Genomic DNA, 20,899 nt, shown 5'->3' with positions numbered 1-20,899 from the left:
TAATTCTGTAGTGTAGACTCTGACAAATATGGAAATATGAAAAACAATTTCTGCCTGTAGGTTGTAGAATAAGTGGACAGAAAAAAAGGTCTATATTAAGTTTAGAGTGAAAGTAGATCAGAAGTCTAAAGACCTTTCTAGAATACACATGATTATTTCCTATATAAAGCAGCCCACTGTCCTTTTATAAACCCAGAGTGAGGAACCCTGAGAAAGAATAGTCTCAAAGAGATGGGCTCTAAACTTTAAAATATAGGTTTCATCTTATCAAATGGAGATGGTAAGAAGGACACTATAAAGTAGAGATAAAATTTTTACACAGTCATACTATCAATAGGATTCTAGAAAAAAACTGAAACATTACTTGGACACGAAGAGAATATTAGAGAAAAGTAGAAGTGAAAGTTGGGAAAAGAAACTTGATGAAAAGTTACAGAGGATGGCACATTTCAAGTAGGACAGTGTCTTATTTAGGGTTCTATTGTTGGGAAGATGCACCATGACCAAGACAACTCTTATAAGGGAAAGCATTTAATTAAATGTAAAGCTAGCTTACAGTTTCAGAGACTTAGTCCATTATCATGGCAGGAAGCATGGTGGCCTGCAGACAGACATGGTTCTGGAAAAGGAGCTAAATCTTGGTCTGCAGGCAACAGGAGAAAGACCATGTCAGCCTGATCATACTTGAGCTTACAAGGCTCCAAAGCCCACCTCTATAGTGACACACTTCTTCCAGCAAGTCCACACGTGCCACTCCCCGTGGGCCAAGCATTCACACACGTTAGTGTGTGGAAGCTATTGCTATTTAATTACTACAGGCAGTTCGGGTTTATTTTCTAGACAAATGTAACTAGAAGAGTTTTATAGAGTAGATGCTGCTATGATTATGTTATCCCGGAATGTCACATTAATGGATTCACTGCTATCCTTTCTGGCTCCTTTCACTTCGCACCATGTATTTGGGAGCCTGATCATGTTATTGAGTATAGTTTGTCTCAGTTTCTGAGTCATATCCCATTGCTTGCATGGAGTGTACGTTACTCTCCACTTTCTGTTTGGGTTGTTTGTGGTCGTAGAGGATAAGTTACCTACTTTCCCTCTCTTGAGGTTAATTGCTTTAGAGATCTCCCAAAAATGGAGTCTCACAGTATGTGCCCTTTGGAACTTGGATTCCTTCTCTTAGCCTAGTTTTGTGGCTATGGTTATATTACATTGTTTATCTGGGTCTTTTTATTCATTTTATGATTGAATCATTGTTCATATATTAGCTTATAATGTTCCATTGATTAGTGCTTCCTTCCTATGTTTCAATATTCTGAATAATGATGCTTCAAACATTTGTGTATGAGACTTTGTGTGGACAGGCAGTTCCAATGTTCTTAGGTCTAAATAAATAGGACTAGAAATGTGGTCGGCTTTTTTAAAATTAAAATTTATTTATTTATTTATTTGGGGTATGTGTGTGTGTGTGTGTGTGTGTGTGTGTGTGTACCTTCTTGTCTATATAGTGGCCAGAATAAAAATTATATCCTTTGGAACTTGAGTTACAGTTGTCTATGGACCACCCGGCGGCTTGTTACTTTCTGGGACCCAAACTCCCATCCTCATGATGGTATCTCAAACACTCTGAGTCACAGGTCCATCCATCTTTCCAGTCTATTACCTATTTCATAAAAATGATTTGTCTATTTTCTCACTGTGAGGCTTTGAGGTATATAAAGTTTTAAATGTTGAATTTACATGTGTATATCTTGTCTAATTCAAATAGCTCTCAGTGCTCCAGTTTCGATGTAGAACTTATGAAACATTCATAAAAGGTTGTTTGTCCAGTGCCTTCTAGATGCTATTAAATATTAAATTAATATTAGTAAATAATATTATGTTATTGAATTATTAAGTCAAGTACTGATTTACAGCTTGTATTTACTCTTAGCAAAAGCCAAGAGTTATTATTACTTTTGTGGTGTTGGGGACCCAGGGCCTGGTGACTATTGGACAAGTGCTTCATTCATCATTGAGCTCTACTGTTCCGCGCACCTCCCGTGTCCCCTTTCGCCCGTGGAAGAGAGACACGAGAGGCAGAATTCGGGTATTACCACAGCGAGGCTTTAGTCTTGTATCAGCAGAAGTGAAGACCGCGGAAGGGAGGGACCTCGGGAATGGCACTGCTATTTATGCCCTAGAGTGGTGTGTGTTCACTTCTGATTGGCTGTTCACTCATCACCCAATATTACGCCTCAGGATTGGCCAGTGACTTTTGGCGCGCCTTTTCCTCTTGCACCTGAGCAGTTAGTTGTTTACTAGTGGGGAGGACAAGATGTCCGCGCCATCTTGGAATGGCGGATGTATCACCGCTAACCGCGGCTTCCTACACTCTACACCCTTTTATTGTTTGTGTTTCAATCTTAAATGTTTATTTTGATGTTGCTCTTTTCCATTCAGTGAGTGATGTATGACTATATATTGATATTGCCTTTGATTGACATTTCTTTTATGGCAGCTCGTAGATTTTGGCATAAATCTGTAAAAGATCATGTTAATGCACAAATCTGATATGTAAAATACAGGCATGATTATTTCATGTTGGGTTTTGTTAATATTTCTCTGTCTCTGTACTGGCATCTCACAAGTCACTAGACATCTTTAAGGATTATTTTACACCCACAGATGAAAAATCACACAGTTCCGTTTGATGGCTTAAAGGGTGGCGGTTCCTCTGAGGCTGGGTGTTAATTTTGTCTTGGGTGCGTATGATGTATGATGTCACCCTGTAAGTCACAGAGCTGTATCTTACACATTGTTTCTTTTAGCATTGCTGATAGACAGAGTGCCTTGGAGGCTGAGCTGCGGACAGTGCAGACTTTTCGTCGGGACTTGGAGAACTTCGTCAAGTGGCTTCAGGAAGCAGAAACCACAGCAAACGTGCTGACCGATGCCTCTCAGCGGGAGAATGCTCTTCAGGATAGTGTCCTGGCCAGGCAGCTCCGACAACAGATGCTGGTAAGTGTGTGGGAAGCCACAGGCGGCAGTCTCCTCCTGAGCCCCTGGTGGCCACCTATACATTGATTACTGTTCCAAGGTGAGGCTGTCTACACATTGAGTTATGGAACCCATGCTGTCCCATGAATAACTGATTTTTTTGGAATACTTAGTATACTTAATATTAGGGTGAAGACCCACCTTGTTTTATGGAAATAATAATTGTGTATTTAGAGCTGGAGACTCGGGGCTGCTTGGTTTTCTGTCATTTTAAGCCCTGTGTCATTTGTGCTATTCAATATATAATGGCATTTTGTCTTCATGTGAATGGGGAATTATTATAATTTACATTATTATAATATTTACTATAATAAATTTATTATTTATAGCAATAAATTATATTTATACTATACTTAATAAATACTTGATAATAGAAACTTCAAATCTCTTGTGATTCAGTTACAGCCAGACCTATTAGGCTCAAAGACATTATTTATGTATTAACTTTCTGATCATGATTACATATGTAGTCTGAGGTTGAAATCTCATTCTTAAGAAATGTGGTAATAGTAAAGCTTTTCTTTAAACAACTGTGTGAAATTATGTGAAGCATGCCAAAATCTCTCTTTCCATTCCAAGTAATGGCAGTTCTGTGCTCTCGTGTCTTTTCCTTATATTGTGGGTATGTAGAGTGACCATTTCTTGTCAATCTTAGATAAACCTTCTCAATTACAACTTGATTTAAAAGTTGCTTCAGCAGGAGCATCTCCTAGGTGTCACAGCGATATATCTGTGAATTACTCACACACGTGGATTCATCACTCTGACTGCTGTCTTCTGCTGTTGTGGTGAACATGTGTTTTACTATCATTTGATGCACATATTTTACCTACCTTAGTGGGTCACATAGTTCTTTGAGTATCAATATGCTATTCTTGTGGTTTACACAGTGTTTCAGGAGCCAGTCCCAAGTAAATATGCTTAATTCTAACTTCTGCAGTTGAAATTTATTACTGTTAACCATTTTTAAATTTACTCTTAGGAATGTTTTTCTCTTGAAGCATCTAAAAGACCCTATCATAAAGCATCAGCAAATTGGGTTGAAGATCTAGAGGCTTTCTTGGAACTATTACTTTTAGTTTTTCTAAGTTGAAAATAATTGTTACTAATGTGTGAAAATGAATACTGCTGCTGCACCTCTTACAAGTGAACACACACACACAAATACACAAGCACACCTGCATGTGCACAGACACACATGAATACACAGACACATGCATATGCACTCTCACACACACATATGCACACACTGACACACATGCAGGCAAACACACACACACTCATATATGCACACACATGCACACACACAGTAAGTTTAAAAAAAAACTCTTTTAAAGCAAATTTGTTTAACTTAGAATGGGCTTATATATAATTCATCCTTCTGTGTGAAGACTCTTACTGTCTCTTAGTGAAATTAAGGAGAGTCAGGGCCTGGGAAGAGTGGCTTAGTAGGCAATGCCTTTGCCATAGAAGCATAAAGACCTGAGTTTGGATTCCTTGTACTGTCAAAGGCTGAGTGTGGAGATTTCCTGGCTGTCTTGTTGTGGGTCTTCTAGCTCAAGCTGTGGGCAGGAGGGTGGAGGCAGGTGATCTCAGGGTCTCTATGGCCAAGCAGCCTTCCCTAAACTGTGCCAGGCTGAGTGAGAGATGGGGCTCAGACAAAGGAGAGGAGAGTGACTGAGGGAGACACCCGAGGTCAACCTCTCACCTCACACCATCACGAATGTCCAAGGGCACCCACATACACACATATGTACATAGGCACCTCAGCCAACACAAAGAAATGGAAAAAAGAAAAGGAAAGAAAGCAAAGCAATTATCAGAGAAAATGTCTGTTGGCTTGCTCATTTCTTAAGCATTGCACACTGCTTTTATGACTTAGTTATGAGTGTATCAGAGTTAAATGTACTCTTTTTCTTCACCCTCTGGACCATTAATGTGAATTGCTAAAATATTTTGAGAAAGTCTGGATTTCAGGAGGCTGTAGTGGACATTCAGTGTGTGTAAATGCTAGACCGTATTACTTTTATGATTTAAACAACTACAAATTCTATCTACACATGCTTGCAGATATGTAATGTATGTAGTGATGTTAATTTCAATGCTTGGACTATGCACTCCAGTAAGCAATAACTTGTGGAAAGGAAAGAACGTTCCAAATGAACCCTTTTTTTTTTTTTTTTTTGATTTTTTGAGACAGGGTTTCTCTGTATAGCCTTGGCTGTCCTGGAACTCACTCTGTAGACCAGGCTGGCCTCGAACTCAGAAATCTGCCTGCCTCTGCCTCCCAAGTGCTGGGATTAAAGGCGTGCGCCACCACTGCCCGGCAAATGGACCCTTTCTAATACCTAGCACCCGCAGAACACAGGCCCATTGGAGAGTCTAATGGTGTTTTCTCACACATTTTCTCTTAGGATATATTCTTTCCATAGCTCCAGCTCCTCTCAATATTTAATGAATATTCAAGCTATGGGAGAAATAAATTTAAATAGAAATGGTAGGAAGCTTTTAAATAAAAATAACCAAGCTGAGGATTGCTTGTCTTATGGCAAACAGTGACAACCCAAGGAGGCCGTTGGCTAATGTACGGAGAGATGATGTGTGTGGTAATTGCTTCTCAAAAATAATCTGATGTGGCTAAAATAGTCTGTTTGTGCTCATACGAAGGAGGGCCTTTGCTAACAGCTGTGTCCCATGTCTGTTTATATGAAGACAAATGTGCAATGTGTTTTTCTTCAGGATGTCTCACAGTGTGGCGATTTACATCGTTTTCAACTTCTGCTCTCCTATATTGGATACTCTTAGTGTATAGCTTAGTTTATAGCTCTCCCATTGTTTTACTGTAAAAAATTATTTAAATGACTTTGTTTCCGGCACCTTACAGGTAGATGGTTGTTAGAGACTTAGTGCCAGTGCCTGAGCATTTCTGAGGTAAAGAAATGGCTCTGTAGATTATTCTTGTTTGTGTACATGATTTCAAATGGAAACTTTTTCAGAAATGGAAAGGTGTGTGAAGAAATGAGAGAAGCCCTGAAATCATGAAATAAATTGGCTGGTGTTGAGCTGCTGGTAGTGGTGAGCACTGTGAGATTTCTATGTAAGGGGTTGTGTTTACTTCAGTGTACTCATGTTGTATGATCAGGGGATGGATGGATCTATCCTGTCATCTGTCATCCATCTATTTATCTATCATCTATCATCTTTCTGTCTGTCCATCTATCCATCTGTCCATCCGACTGACCATCTATCTATTATCCATCCATCCATTCATCCATCTATCCATCCATCCATCCATCCATCCATATAGCCATCCATCACCTATCTATCTTTCTATCTATCTATCTATCTATCTATCTATCTATCTATCTATCTAAAGTCTATCATCTATTTGTCCTGAGAAGACATGCTCACTGTTTGTATTTGATTCACATCTTGTGCCAAACAGATATCAAGCCCCACAGAGGTATTTCATAGAGATACAGTTTATACCACTTTCAGTTTAAAAATGATTCTGATTATATTTCAATAAAGAAGGGCTTTGAAGCACAATGGCGGTTGAAGAATTTCTGGGCCATTTCTTTTAAGGACAGGTGGTCATTTGGACTCTTATATTTATGTTTTGGCTTTTCTTCTAGGCAGAGGTCTTTCAGCAAGAGAGAACTTGATTTTGATGACTTGCTGGAGAGAGATGCTCCTTGGGAGTTGAACAGTACTTGGCAGGGGTGGGGGATGGGGGTTCATTTGTATACCTGGAAGTGTGTTGTATATTTAATCTGCTGGTGATGGGAGATGTCATAAAGGGAATTAGACAAGAGAGTGAGGTGTTAAAGTTTCTGACTTACAGCAATCTAGTTGATGACTCTGTGAGGAATGGATTTGTCCTTAGTGACAGAGACTGTGGGGACCCGACAGAAGGCAGCTATCATCTTTGTAGCCATCTTGAGCCATATACCCTGACAAGAGACTTGATTACATCAGACTACAACAGCTGAGCACACTCTGATAACATCTTGTTTTAGATACCCAGGATCATCCCTTGGGTGTGTGAGACTTAAAGGTGTGATTTAGAGCCAAGACTTAAGGGTGTGACTTAGAGATCAGATTTTAAGACAAGGCATGACTTAAAGGCGTGACTTAAGGGTGTGGCTTAGAAGTGAGACATATAAAAGGCGAGAGGCAGACAGAAGAAAGCAACAGATTATTAGGCACTCGACAGTACAACTTGGAACTAGGAATTAGGTTAAAGAATACAACTTGGAGTACAACTTGGAGTAGGAATTAGGCATTAGGAGAGTACAACTTGGAGTAGTTATTAGGCATTAGGTAGAAAACACTTGGAAGAGAACTTGGAACTGGGAAAGAGACTAGCAACTGGCACTAGAGACTAGGAACTAGGGAATAGGAACTCAAGACTTGGGACTTGGAGAAGAAGAGAGACTGAAGAATAAACGGGATTGAATCACACTCTGCCTTGTCTCCATTCCTCCAGTCTGTCCTCACTCTCTTGCTGAACCCCGACCCGAAGACTGGAGCAGCTTGGGACAGTGCAGGCTCTAACAACTTAGCTCCCAAGGCTTTGGCAGTACGGGTTCCAACATTGACAAAACGGTCCGAGACATTTTGGCCCCCAAACGTGGGGTAGTGCAATTCTCAACATTTCTGGCCCCCAAGTGTAGGGCAGCTCGGGCTGCAACAAGAGACAACAAGGGTACCTGCTAGGATACTCATGTTCATGGGTGCCAGAAGTGTTAGTAGCTAGAAATGTGGTCCTGGCATGAGTTTAAGGTTGGGAGGGAGTGAACATGAGATTGTGTATGGTGGTCCAGGGTAAGGTTGGTATCACAGGAATAGAAGGTGTTGGACTAATAGTAGAGACTTGTTTGGACTTGAAGGGAAGGCAAATTCTATTTTGATTAAAGCAGAATAAAGTGTTAGGAATAGCCTCCAGGAAAAGGTACCAAATTTGGTTCTCTCTCTCTCTCTCTCTCTCTCTCTAATTGCTTTTAAGAAGAAGCTGATGCTGATTTCAAAACTTAATTTATTAATTGACACATTTATCTTAACTTTCATTGCCACAGTCTAGGGCATTCATTATTTTAATTACATTTTAAATGTAAGCTCTCTCTCTCTATATATATATATATATATTATTTTTTTTTTGCAGTATCAACTATTGAGAAGGGTTAGTTCTTTACTGGATAAGTTTTGGAGTCCCAGTGGCCTTTCTGGAGTGGTGAGAGAATGTGCTGGATTTGATCTGAAAGACTTCGTATTTTAGAATCTTTGTCTTGTCCTGCCCTGTGCTTGCTGCTAGCTTGGTGTTCTACTTTTATCTCATAGGAGACAAAAGATCATTCAGTTCTATCCCTGTACCCAACAGTGTGCTTGTGGGGTGAACACCCATTTCACTTGCTGGTCCAGGAACAGGAATAGGAATTTAAGTATCCCTAACTTAAAGGAAAAAACAAACAAACAAAACAAAACAAAAAAACCAAAATAACACACAAAAAACTGAAACTGAGATACCCTAAAATCTGCAAGTTGTTAAATGTTAGCATGATGTGCCACAGGTTCCATATACCCTGACATTTTCTTCCATGAACAGAATCATCAATAATGCTATAAAAACCATCTTCTGGGTTGCTACTTAAGGTCTGTGTGAAACGCGATTGACTGTTGTGTGTACGCTTGGGTCCCACCTCTGGAATACCTCAGAATATTTATGCAAATACGTTATTCCATGATGTGGAAAAAAAAACAAAAACAAAAACAAAAACAAAACCCTCCAAAAAACCCAAATCCTGAGCTTCAAACGCTCTTGGGCCCATGTCTTCCAGCTGAAAGATGTCTGACTTGTAAGTTCATATTTTTTTATAACTAGTTTTCTGTCTGTTATTTACATACTGCACTGTTTATTTGCATTCTATAGTTCAGGGTTTTTTTTTTTTTGTATACTCAATGATGTACAGCCATAGCTACTGTCAACATAGAACACATACCACCTCAGAAACCCACTTTTCCCTTTAAGATTAGTTCCTATTCTCAACCCTTCAGACTCTTGACACTAATCTGTTTTCCTATCTGCCTAAGAACAAGCATTTTCAATTATGCTAATGGGCTGTTTTTTACTTTGGCAGCCTCACCAGGAGGAGGCAGCGTAGAGTCTCAATAAGGAGCTGATGGAAAATTAGATGCGGACTGAAGTTTTCCCGACGAACCTGCTATGTTATGTTAGACACAATCTAAGACCTTAAATCACTCTAGTGTTAAGAACTGAGGACACAGGGCAAGAACAAAATGTTCCTGAAAATGTCACTTTCCTGACCATAATATCAGAGAGAGGTGAATGTGCAGTGTTCCCTGGGCAATTAGAATAGGCCCAACCTTGATAATGAGAAACATGTGGGCTTAGTTTCCGAATGTGCCCTTTTGCACAGCCACTTAATCATCCTGGGATACTCTGGTCCTCTAAGACATTGTACCTAAACCGGTTTTCATAGTACGAAATGTGTCTCAGACATACATGTATGCAAGCAAATACACGTATGTGCTCTCTCTCTCTCTCTCTCTCTCTCTCTCTCTCTCTCTCTCTCTCTCTCTCACATACACACACACACACACACACACACACACTGGTCCTTCGTGTGATGTTGTACAATTATTTTCTCAGATTAATTTGTGAAAAAACAGCTTCATGACAAAAAGATTATGAAGATGCTGTCTAAGAGGGAGATAGGGGAGTTGGCCATTTATAGTCATTTATAGTCATTTGCAGGCTTCTTGTTTGTTGTGAACTTGGTTATTTACTTAGAGGGTCCTATTTGATTTCTAGCATGATTTGCTGTCATGCAGGGACCTGGAAGCCCATCTTTTGGCTCTGCCTTTGGGGCTTAGGTAAACCTGCATCTTTTTGTAAATATGTTCAGTTTTGTTTTAGATGATGCAATGCCCAGTCCGGCTTAAGGTGATTTATTAGCCCAAAGTGGGCTTTGGTTCCTGCAGACAAATCCCTCTGTGCTCCTTAGTATTTTTACTCATCCCACAAGCACAGCACAGCGGGAGCCGCGTTCCGCTGGGAGTGCTCGCATCCCTCCGTAAAGCATCAGGCTCCCTGCCACTCGGTCTCCCCATGTAAACCCAGCTACCAGGCATGCACCGTGGCAGTGATGGGGTTCACTCTCTGTCCCCAGGGAAAGTCGGCTTTATATCTTTAGCTTTAGTGCTTCACTTAATATCCTCTCGTCTCCGGAGCGCTCTCCTTCCCTGCAGACAGCAGTGCTTGGCCGCCCTGCAACTTGCTTTATTTCTGGCCACGCCAGGCTGAGCAGGTCCTGGCTGTGGAGCATCTCTGCTGGGGGCTGTCTGGGTGGCGTTCTTCAGTGTTTTTTGTCAAGAAGTTGATGGACTCCCAGCCTCCTTTTCTGTAGAACCATAATTCTCCCCCCCCCCGCCCCCCTTTATCTTTCAAATGCATGTCTGGAAACGAGCATGCTCCGGGAACTGGCAAATCATTGTCCAGTGACCGGGAGGAAATGATCGCGGCTCTTCATTTATAATGCAAATTCTGAGGACTCTTCAGAAGTGTGGTAAACTTAAAATGATGGCCGTGGTGAGAACATCTCTGCAGAAAGTTGTGGTTTTGTTACATCGTTTACAAAGGATGGCAGTTTCCTCTCCGCGGTACCAGAAGCTCTGCAAGGTAACTGGAAATAGGGAGTGGGTGTCTAAAGAATGCACTGTTGCCTGGCTAGGCAGTACTCATCTTTCCGGGTCTTCTGAAGGAAGGGGAAAACTCCCTTTCCAGGCGACTGATGGCAAAAGCTGTTAGGAGGAATCGCTCTGTTAAAATTTATTTAAGCCTCTGAAACAAGCACTATTTTAGTACGTATTTTATTTTACCATCCGTAAGGTAGTCTTCTGAGATGGGTTGTTTGGAGAAAATATGACAAACTATTTTCATTAAGACCTGTTACCTCTGGGGTACTTTGCAATATCTTAATATTTAATGACATATTAATTCAATGTTAAACTCCAGCAAAATCAAGCAGAGAGCTCAAAATGGTCTTTCAACAGATTGCTTAACGTGTTCTTCTTTTTGTAGCTGATTTTTTTCCCAGTTAAGAAAAGTAATGCCCATTTTAAAAACAAGCTTAGCCTTATTGTAAACATTTCTTATATTCTTTGAGTCTCCACATGTCGTAGTTAAAGTTGAAAAACTCAATTTTCTGTGGACAGGTGGGTTAAGTAGTATTTTAGAATGTAACTTATTTGACAGTGATGTATTTTGAATGCAATATCAGTCATTCTAAACACAAGCTGTCCGGCATCCTCCTCTGTTGTTTTGAGTTAGTATTTGCTATTGCCCACGGTTTTATGCTATTCAGTATTCATTCTGTCTCCTTATTTTTTTTATAAAAATGAGATGATATGGTGTAAAAGGAAGATTATAGCAGCAGTAAGTCAATTTTTATGTTATTACAATAATATGCTCTTTCTCCCTGTACAATTCTTAGTATGCTTCTAAAGAAGGAATCTTTAAAAGACCAACTGATTTGCAATTGGGAAAACTGCCTCTTACGACATTATTTTTCTGAAGATATTAAATTGGATATGTCCAAGGACCTAAGGTTTGCCTATAAAGCAACGGGTCCAGGCTGCGAAGCTGCATTCTGTTTATTTGATTTTTTTTTTTTTTAACCACAGTGTTGTGCCTTACAGCTTGTCTAATTTAAATTATATCTGCCCAGAAATTTACTTTTCAAAATATAATATAAGGAAATAGATTGAGGTAGCAAGACATGCTTTAAAGAAATACAATATTTTCATTTGTATTAAGTTAATTAAAGCTTGATCCAACTTATTAATCCAGTTGTAAAAGTGCACGGCTAACTGTTGGATATGCTGGGATTTCATCTACTTTAAAAAATCGGTGTGTTGAACCGGCGGTGGCACAGCGGCCAAAAAAAATTGGTGTGTTTTTGTAACATGTTTACATTTTCACCAAAAGCCAATTTTGATAATGGAGAAGAAAATTCATTCACTAATGTTTTGGTATTTTACTTTTTAAGTATCAGTCTAAGTACACGAATCATCAATACATGTTTTTTTTTAAGCTAACAGTATATCTGCATGAAGCATTAAAAAAAGCTGGGTTATTATTCTTCTCCTCTATTCCCATAAGCACTTTCACAAAAGCTGAGGGATTTTTGAGCTGTAAGGCCATTTAGATGAGTTTACTTCTACACATAAAGCAAAATTAAGGTGCTGAAGAAAGCTATCAAGTAGTCTCATGAGAAGACCCTAAATAAGCACGCATCATGTTACTGAAGTCATGGGGAAGTTTACTTCTAACAGGAATATTCTTCGGGAAGATTTATCGAGATTTGTAATTTCTCAAAGATGCCTTAGAATTTAAATATTCAGCATGGGCATTACTTTTTGGAAACCTTAGGTTGTCTTATTTGCAATTGAAATTTACCTTTCATATATGCTCTACAATATGTGAAATTAGCTACTGCTGAGACAGTGCAATGGGGGACACACAGTTCCAGTACTTTCCAGTAGGTGTCAATGTAAGGCAGTGATATATGGGGTTTGGGGACTCCAAACAGAGAAGTGGCGTGATGTTGATGACTATGAATAAATGAGCTGGTAACAGGTATATTTTATTTATCTTATTGTATTTGGGAAATGGATCCTAATTCATATCATTATGAATAAAAATTATAGGTACAGAATTAGATGGCAGTTGTCCTCTATTAATGACATGATATCTGTGTCTACTAAATCGACTTGTTACCAGTGGTGCCCTTGTGCTGGAAGTTTGACCAGCTGTGCTGTTTATCTGTTTAACGTGGCAGCGAATTTTCTTTCTTTTCAACTGCAAAGGTTGTCACGGCTATTTTCCCTACGTCTCTTACATTCTCTAAATTTAGTCTTTTAGAAAGGAAGTGTTAAACACTTCAGTGTTTTGCCATAAAAAATACAGAAAGAGTATATTTTAAGTACATTTAAAGAAATATTGCATCACCCAAGGGATGCCTCTATTTTGTGGTTCATCTTGGCATTTTGAAAACTGATGTTTGAATATTTGTACCCGCTTTATCTTTCACATCTTTCTTTTGCCTATTGTATGAAATATCAGTCATTTATGAGTAAGTGTAAAACAACTGGAAAATTGTGCATAATGTTCTTATTTTGAGTTTTATTTATTTCTATGTACCCCCCCTTATCTGTTTCTCATAGGGGAAGGGATAGGGGAGAGCAGAACCCCCCCTCCCATCTGTTTCTCATAGGGGAAGGGATAGGGGAGAGCAGAACCCCCCCTCCCATCTGTTTCTCATAGGGGAAGGGATAGGGGAGAGCAGAACCCCCCCTCCCATCTGTTTCTCATAGGGGAAGGGATAGGGGAGAGCAGAACTTGGGAAAATTGTGGCTCTGAGTAACCCCTGTCCACCTATACATGCGGCTGTATTTTTTTTTTTTTTTCTTTTTGCCTTTGAAAGTGTTTCTCTCTGGTTATACAACCCCTAGAATGTGGGCAGGAAATGGACATATATCGGCTGTTGACTTGAGATAGAAGTAGCAGCATTGAAATTGCCCCAATGACCTAGAGCCTCCCCACACTGAATGCTAATTTCTCCTGATTTGGCTTAGATCACTTAGCTTCTTTAAAATATTAATGACCCCAAAGGATACTTTTTCCTCTATTAGAGCACAGTGGGAGCAAAACTGGATGTAAGCGACTTTTAAGAATGCACTGACGTTCACGTGTTTTCATTTTGTAATTGTCTTGGCCTGTTTTCAGTCTTTGGATTGGAAGCTGATTGAGGTTATGTTGCGTTAGAGAAGAATTTTATAAGCCTACCACCCCCTCAGCGCCACTTTTAATGACATGTTTAATACTTGAGATAGGAAAAAGTAGATTCTTACAAGGTAGGTTACTGTGTGAGTCATAGAACTTTGAAAAGTAATTAGTATTATAAATTGAGTTCTTCATGACTTCAGCATTTTTTTATTGATTTAGCAAATTATTTTGATTTGGTTTTATGATTTTTTTATGCTGCCAGCATATGTATGTAAAACAGTTTAGCTAAAATAATTTTGTGCCCAAACATTTTGTCATGTGTCCTATTAGTTAAAATATTTTAAGCATCCTGGTGTATATTATTAATTCAAAGTTGTGCACAGGTGCCATGATAAGAAAAAAATCTGTTCAATAATCATAGAGTATTGATTTGCTCTTGTGGTTAATATTGTCTTCTTACTGCCAAGACTGATTGTCCCCTTCTTTCTGTGTGTTTTTCTCTTACCATTGGTGACTGCTGCTTTAATAGTGGGGGACAGTGACGGCTTGGAAAACCAGGGATGACGAGTGACATTTAAACAAAGTCAGTTTCTCCTCCCCATGTCTGTATATACATTTGTGTGTGTGAACCACATAGATCCTGGTGGGTACTTTTATAAAGGTTAACTATGTATCTCTGAAGACATCTCAGGCACTCAGTTTTTTAAACGCCTTTTAAGTTCACATGCTGTCTGGCATCTGTATGTTAGTATGAGGTTCATTTAAAGTCAAGCATATGTGTTTTGGGGGAAAAAACATGCCAAACACAGTGGAGCATTTTAAAATAAGCTTTGCAGGTTTTTCTCTCAGATGTTCCTCCAGCCACTTTTCAGGTGTGGTGCATTGCTCTCCTTGGATAACTAAATCCTGAAGTGTTTTAGAGCAATAAAGTGTGACTTGGCCACAGTCTGAATATTAAGATAGAGGTATGTCTGTCAGGCCCCTCAATTTCTCTCAATAACCAGACCATACACGTATTTCTTGAGCCACAGAAAATGGATGTCCTATCTTGAGGTTCCCTTGGTCATAAGACCACCTGTCTGTCCTTGCTTTCATGAGAGACCAGTGGGTTGGGTAGTTCAGAAGATGTATGAAGTTGAGATGCCGTGGGGCAAAATGGTCAATGCAGAGGGATTCACATTTATTCTTCCCTTTCATTGGTATTCTTTGTTGTGTCTCATCAGAGTTGTGTGAACTCCCAGGAAGAGTCCTTTCTTAATGCTCTGTCTTCTGCAGTCCCTGCTGAGGTGGAGATTACTGATCAGGCTCAAAACAGACCTTCCTTGCCCCATGTGACTGTCACATGAGTTTTGTTTTGTGACTTTCCCAAAGGAGCAGCAGCTTAGATGGTCCATGACCTCCCCCCCCCCTTTTTTTTTTTACCATAATTCCTCATATCAATGTGAATATCAAAATTATTTTTATTTAATTAAATTGTAACATGTCGTTAATTGGAAAAACCCATGTTACCAACGACTCATCTTATGACTTTAATACAATGCTTTTATATGATTAAAAAAATAATTCCAGTCACAAAGTTACATGTTAAATGGTTCTTTAAGAACCAAAACGTTAGTTGGAACTCTACATGACTAATGCTGATACAGTCTGGAGTAAACAGTTCTTTCTGAGAAGAGAACTGGCATAGCACTCTGGATATGGAAAATGCTATTTGGTCATTGTGACTAAAGCTTGATGACTTGTGTTTTCTCTGGGGTGCAATTTATTAAATATCAAATGGAAATTTCCAGTCTGTATGTATGGAACTGAAAGCTATAGGCACTGGCCATTTTCTCTTGATTCTTGCCTGAGCCCTGCTCGCCTTTTTCAGGGAAGTTCCTTGTTTATATTTAGCTCTCAGAATTAAGCAATTAGCAGGGATAGGAGAATATAGAAAATGTCACACCATTGTAGCTTGCCCACTTGCGTGAAGTTTGTTCATTCTTGTCCAAGGTAAATGAGTACAAATAATTGAAATTGGAAAGGATATGGAGTGTGGCAGAGAATTGCTTTTCATTTTTCTTTTTCTAGTTTGTTCAGTTCTGCGGGGTTCTGAAAGACTGATTTGTAACAACGCTCACTCACAGAAGCAGACAGTGCTTCTCAATGCTTAACAAATAATTGGCCTCTGTGACAGCATGGCCTGATAAAGCCTGGACAAAACCCCTCAAGATCGTAAAGTGAAGACTTAGTTGGGTCAGGCCCAGCGGTACAGGTTCTGTACTCTCAGCTAACTGGGAGGCTGAGGCTAGAAGGTTGTAAGTTCAAGGCCTGGGTGGTCTATAGAGTGAATTGAAGGTCAGGTTGTGTAACTTAGTGACATTCTGTCTCTCATTGAAATGTTAAAGTATCAAGACATTGTGTATAGCTCAAGGTGAACATTTGCCTAGCATATGTAAGGCCCTAGGGACAATCCCCAGCTGTTGCTGGGAGATGCTAGTTTTCACAGTGGGTGCCTCCTCCTTCAAGCACCTCCACCTCCTCCTCCTGATACATGTTTGTGCATGTTTATTATAGAGCTTGGTAGACAATTGCTGGGAAGAGACAGCTTGACAACTCTTACAAAGGAAAATGTTTATTTGGGGCTGGCTTACAATTTCAGAGGTTAAGTCCAGTATCATCATGGTGGGAAGCATGGTAGCATCCAGGTAGACATGATGCTAGAGAAGGAGCTGAGGTTCTATATCTTGATCCTTAGGCAGCAAGAGGAGACTGTGTCATACCAGCCACACTTGACCTCATACGACCTCAAAGCCTGTCCTCACAGTGACACACTTTCTCCAACAAGGCCACAGCTCCTAATACTGTCACTTCCTATGGGCCAAGCATTCATATACATTTGTCTATGGCTTCCATTCCGATTAAAACCACCATAATCACAGAAGTGACCATCTCTTTTGAGACAGGATCTTTCATTGGCCTGGACCTCACCAATCTCTCTAGACTGGCTGGGTAGTGAGCACCAGGGATGGATGGATTCTCCTGTTTTGTCTTCCCTAGCATGGGGGTTACAAAGACAGTGCACACACACCACCATACCAAACAGACATTTTTATGTGATTTCTGAGAATCAAGCTCAAGTCAAGTACTTTATCCAGTGAGCCACCCTCTCAGCCTATATTTTTTGGTGTTTTCATCTTTTCCTATTGTAAAAGGATTAGGAAAAAAAAAAAGAAAACTGTTGACATAGAAAAACACAGAACAACAAAAACCAATTAGCAACATCGTCAAAACAATACCCCTAGACTCTATGGGAAAATGTCTAATAAAACACTGGCAAGATGCCTAATGAATAGAATTTTAAACGTTCTGCGTTTTCTAAGATAGTGTTAACACATTTTTAATGTTTTATCATCTATCTATCTATCTATCTATCTATCTATCTATCTATCTATCATCTACCCAGCTATCCATCTAATCTAATTTTTATATCTACCATCTATCCTATCTATCTATCTATCTATCTATCTATCTATCTATCTATCTATCATTTATCACAGTGCAGGCACAGAGCAGGAGATGCTTGGCTAGTGCATGATCCCAACTGGTACTGTTGACAGGTTTTCTGATTCCAGATTCAATGATTCTCTGTATTTCATTTCAGGTGGTTAAAGGGATTATCCTGAGCTACATAGAACCGTGCAGTTCTTAGGGATAAAGAAAGAGAAAATAGCTTAAGTCATTGATATACTTACTTCCTTTTAGTTATTTTTTCTTTGTGTTTTCACTGTACAAGAAAGGAAACACACCTTGTGGAGATGTTTTATTGCCAACAGTTCTGGGGATGCCTGGGCCTTGTCTTCATCTAGAAGTTGAAGAACAATGAGCTACATTATTTTTTAAACTATTTTGGCTATAAGAGACCAGTGAGCATTTTTTTTTGTTTCCAGTTTCTATAGGCTTTTTTTTCTAATGAATTCATTTCTCAGCTTTGCACAAAGGATGGATTGGCTCATTTTAATGAAAATTGATATAGTTGGTTCTGGGTTTTGATTCATAATTTAGTTTGGTTTGAGTCTCAATACCACAAGTATTGAATTATGTATTCACTGAGCCTAATTTTCCATACCCAAATGTACTTTTTTATCATCATATTTAAGACACATAATAGCTTCTTTAAAAGATAAATGGAAAGGAGTCAGCTGTGGTGCACCTTTTTTTAGTGGTGCATTTTCTCTTTTTTGAAAGTCATGTATTCAGTGGTTCTCATGTACTAAATATATGTTCAGTGTATAGTGACATATTGGCTCTGTCAATCCCAGAAGTTTACTTAAATTTTTCTCACATTTATTATTTGTTTAAAATTTTTAAAAATTTATTTTTATTTTGAACTCTCTCTCTCTCTCTCTCTCTCTCTCTCTCTGTCTGTCTGTCTATCTCTCTGTCTGTCTGTCTGTCTGTCTGTCTGTCTGTCTGTGTGTAGTAATGTGTACATGAGTATAGCCAGATGCTTGGATCCCCTGGAGCTCGAGTTACAGGCAGTTGTGAGTTGCTTAACATGGGTGCTGGCATTCAATTGCACTCCTCAGAAAGGCCATTTAGGTGACCTTAACCTCTGAGCTAGCTATCTCTCTAGCCCTGTTTGTTTCTGCATATGTAGCCTGTGATGACCTCAAACTTAGCATCCACCTGCCTCAGCTTCCAGAGTATTAGGATTACAGTCCCAATCCACCACAGCCAGTCCTTTTAATAATTAATAATAGTAGTAATTGTATGAACTTTGGAAGAATTGCAGTGAGTCAAAGTGTTCATACTAGTCTAGAATTAAGACTGTGTGCATTCACATAATTCTGGCCTGGTCATTTACCACTTCTACATCACGTTGACAAGCCACTGATAGGATCTGTATCTCAGCTGCCCTTTCAGAAAACGAGAATCCAATTAATCTCTCATAGATCAAGGAAGATGACCTAGGGAGTGCGCCCATAATAACTTCATGTGTCTGTGTGTGGTGCTCTTACTTTCCTTGTTGTCTCTAACACTAAAGAGACCACCACATCCTAGTAAGGAAGTCCACAGCATAATGGCCCAGGGAATGTCTCTCAAAGACTTATGGTTAAAGACTCTGGCTTCCTGAGATGAAATCTGGGCCATCCTCAGCAGGGCTACCATACACCATTGTTCTGTGAAGGAAGAGAGGATGCTAAAGAGGGGTCTTGGTTTCTGTTTGCAGCTTTGCTTGGGAAAGTCCAGGCTAGCCTTTCCCTTGACCTTGAGGTAAGAGTCACATAGGATATGCTTTCCCCCATTTTGTGGGCTCCTCTGGATTTCCAGGCTCCTCCTCATTGCCTAAAATCTTGGAAGCCCGAAATACAACTATATTGCACTGATTTAGACATTATTAAGAGGCTCTGTTCTTTTTAAACCAAAGCCAGGAAAGATGTCACTTGTCTTGTGATCATTGTAGGAGCACGCAACCGGTTTGCTCAGAGGAGATGGAAAAAAGTAACAATTTTGAAAATACATTTCTCAGTATCTTGTAGACTGAGCACTTTGCTTTATTTGGTGGTGGTGGTGGTGGTTGTTGTTATTTTTTTTTTTTTTTTTTTTTGAGACAGGGTTTCTCTGTATAACAGCTCTGGCTGTACTGGAACTCACTCTTTAGACCACCATGGCCCCAAATTCACAGAGATCTGCCTGCCTCTGCCTCCTGAGTGCTGGGATTAAATGCATGCACCACCACATGTGGCAGAATGAATACATTTTGATATAAGTTTTGACCAAACACCTGAGTTTAATTTTTTGGCTTATGTATACCATTAATGAATTAGCACGTTTTTCTAAATAGCTAATTTGTTAACTCATTTTGAGCCAGGATTTTCATCTCATACAGCCTAGGCATGCCTGGAGCTCAAGGTGACCTGAGACTCACTGCATGCATAGCCCAGGCTTGTCTGGGACTTGCTGTGTAGCCCAGGCTGGCCCAGGACTAAGTGCTTAGCCAGAACTGGCCTCAGATAATAATCCTGCCAACTTTGCCTTCCGAGCTGGATTTACAGGCATGTGCCACCATGTCTGGCTTATTATGGGTACACTTTTAGCAAATGCTCTTGTTTAAGGTATTTTAAAATAACAAATTTTACTTATAAAAGGGTAAACTTTACAGAATTTAGAGGCAGAGAAGAAGGAATTTTATTAGATTAAGAGCATTTCCTCATAGTGCCTATGCTCCTATCCTATGCAAGCTGATGGGACAAGCATCTCTAAGACTTGTTTTCATATGCAAGCTACGTAGACATAATTTCTTTGCTAGTGAGTTTTCTCCTTGTATGTGTAACTTTCCCTTTTCATCTTTATATGTTACAAATGCTTTCCCCTGGGTCAATAAATATTTCTTACATTGTGATTTTTTTTTCCCCACCAGTATAAATAAAATTCAATTGAATAGCTTCAATTTGCCGTAATTTATCCAAGCTTTCAAATGTGGTGAGATGCATGCTTGTTGCCAACGTTCTCATGATAGATTGCTGTGTGGCAAACATACTCCTGCGTCCCCGACTGTATCCTGATTATTTTCAGAATACCTTTGTAGAATATAACAACTGCACTAAAATGCAGAACCTTCAAAGCCTCTTATACACAAGGTCAAATCCCACCTTGTAAGGTGGCATGTTTTTAACATGCTCACTCCCAGCTAAGAGGCTGAAGTTTTGGCATGGTCACGGATGTAACAGGTATCAATTAAAATGTTTTATGAAGTTATTAGATCAACCTCCTCCTCCCACTTTTGCCAAAGTATAGAACCAATTATTCTGGCCCTGAATGTAATGTTAAGAACCCAAACACTACAGGGCCTACATGGGGCATGACAGAGGGAGTGTGGTTAAACCAGGAAGTTCTAACCTGTCTGTCTCCGTGTGTTTGTTCATGTGGACTTACACATTTAGGTGCGTGTACATTAGGTGTATTGTAGTTGTGGTAGATTGGCATCAAATGTCTTCTATTTCTTTCTATAATCTCTTTTTCCTATGAGGAAAATTCTTTTTTTTTTTTCACAACTTCGTACATGTACAT

General features: G+C 39.5%; 1 protein-coding gene across 11 annotated transcripts in view; it reads left to right on the top strand.

The window, feature by feature from the left end:
- Utrn (utrophin) overlaps window positions 1-20,899 on the top strand; it is a 493,014-nt gene that overhangs the window by 249,460 nt on the left and 222,655 nt on the right. For 10 of the 11 annotated variants that reach the window (XM_076926858.1, XM_076926860.1, XM_076926859.1 and 7 more), the window contains one exon: window positions 2,811-3,000. In XM_076926858.1, the coding sequence (XP_076782973.1) occupies window positions 2,811-3,000 (190 nt within the window). Of the gene's footprint in view, window positions 1-2,810; window positions 3,001-10,285; window positions 10,739-20,899 lie in introns of those variants that run through there. The other variant, XM_076926866.1, reaches the window with a different exon arrangement.

Source organism: Arvicanthis niloticus, chromosome 28, assembly GCF_011762505.2.
Source record: "Arvicanthis niloticus isolate mArvNil1 chromosome 28, mArvNil1.pat.X, whole genome shotgun sequence".
Lineage (NCBI taxonomy): Eukaryota > Metazoa > Chordata > Mammalia > Rodentia > Muridae > Arvicanthis > Arvicanthis niloticus.
The sequence above is the reverse complement of the archived record's forward strand: the minus strand, read 5'-3'. Positions and strand labels throughout refer to the sequence as shown.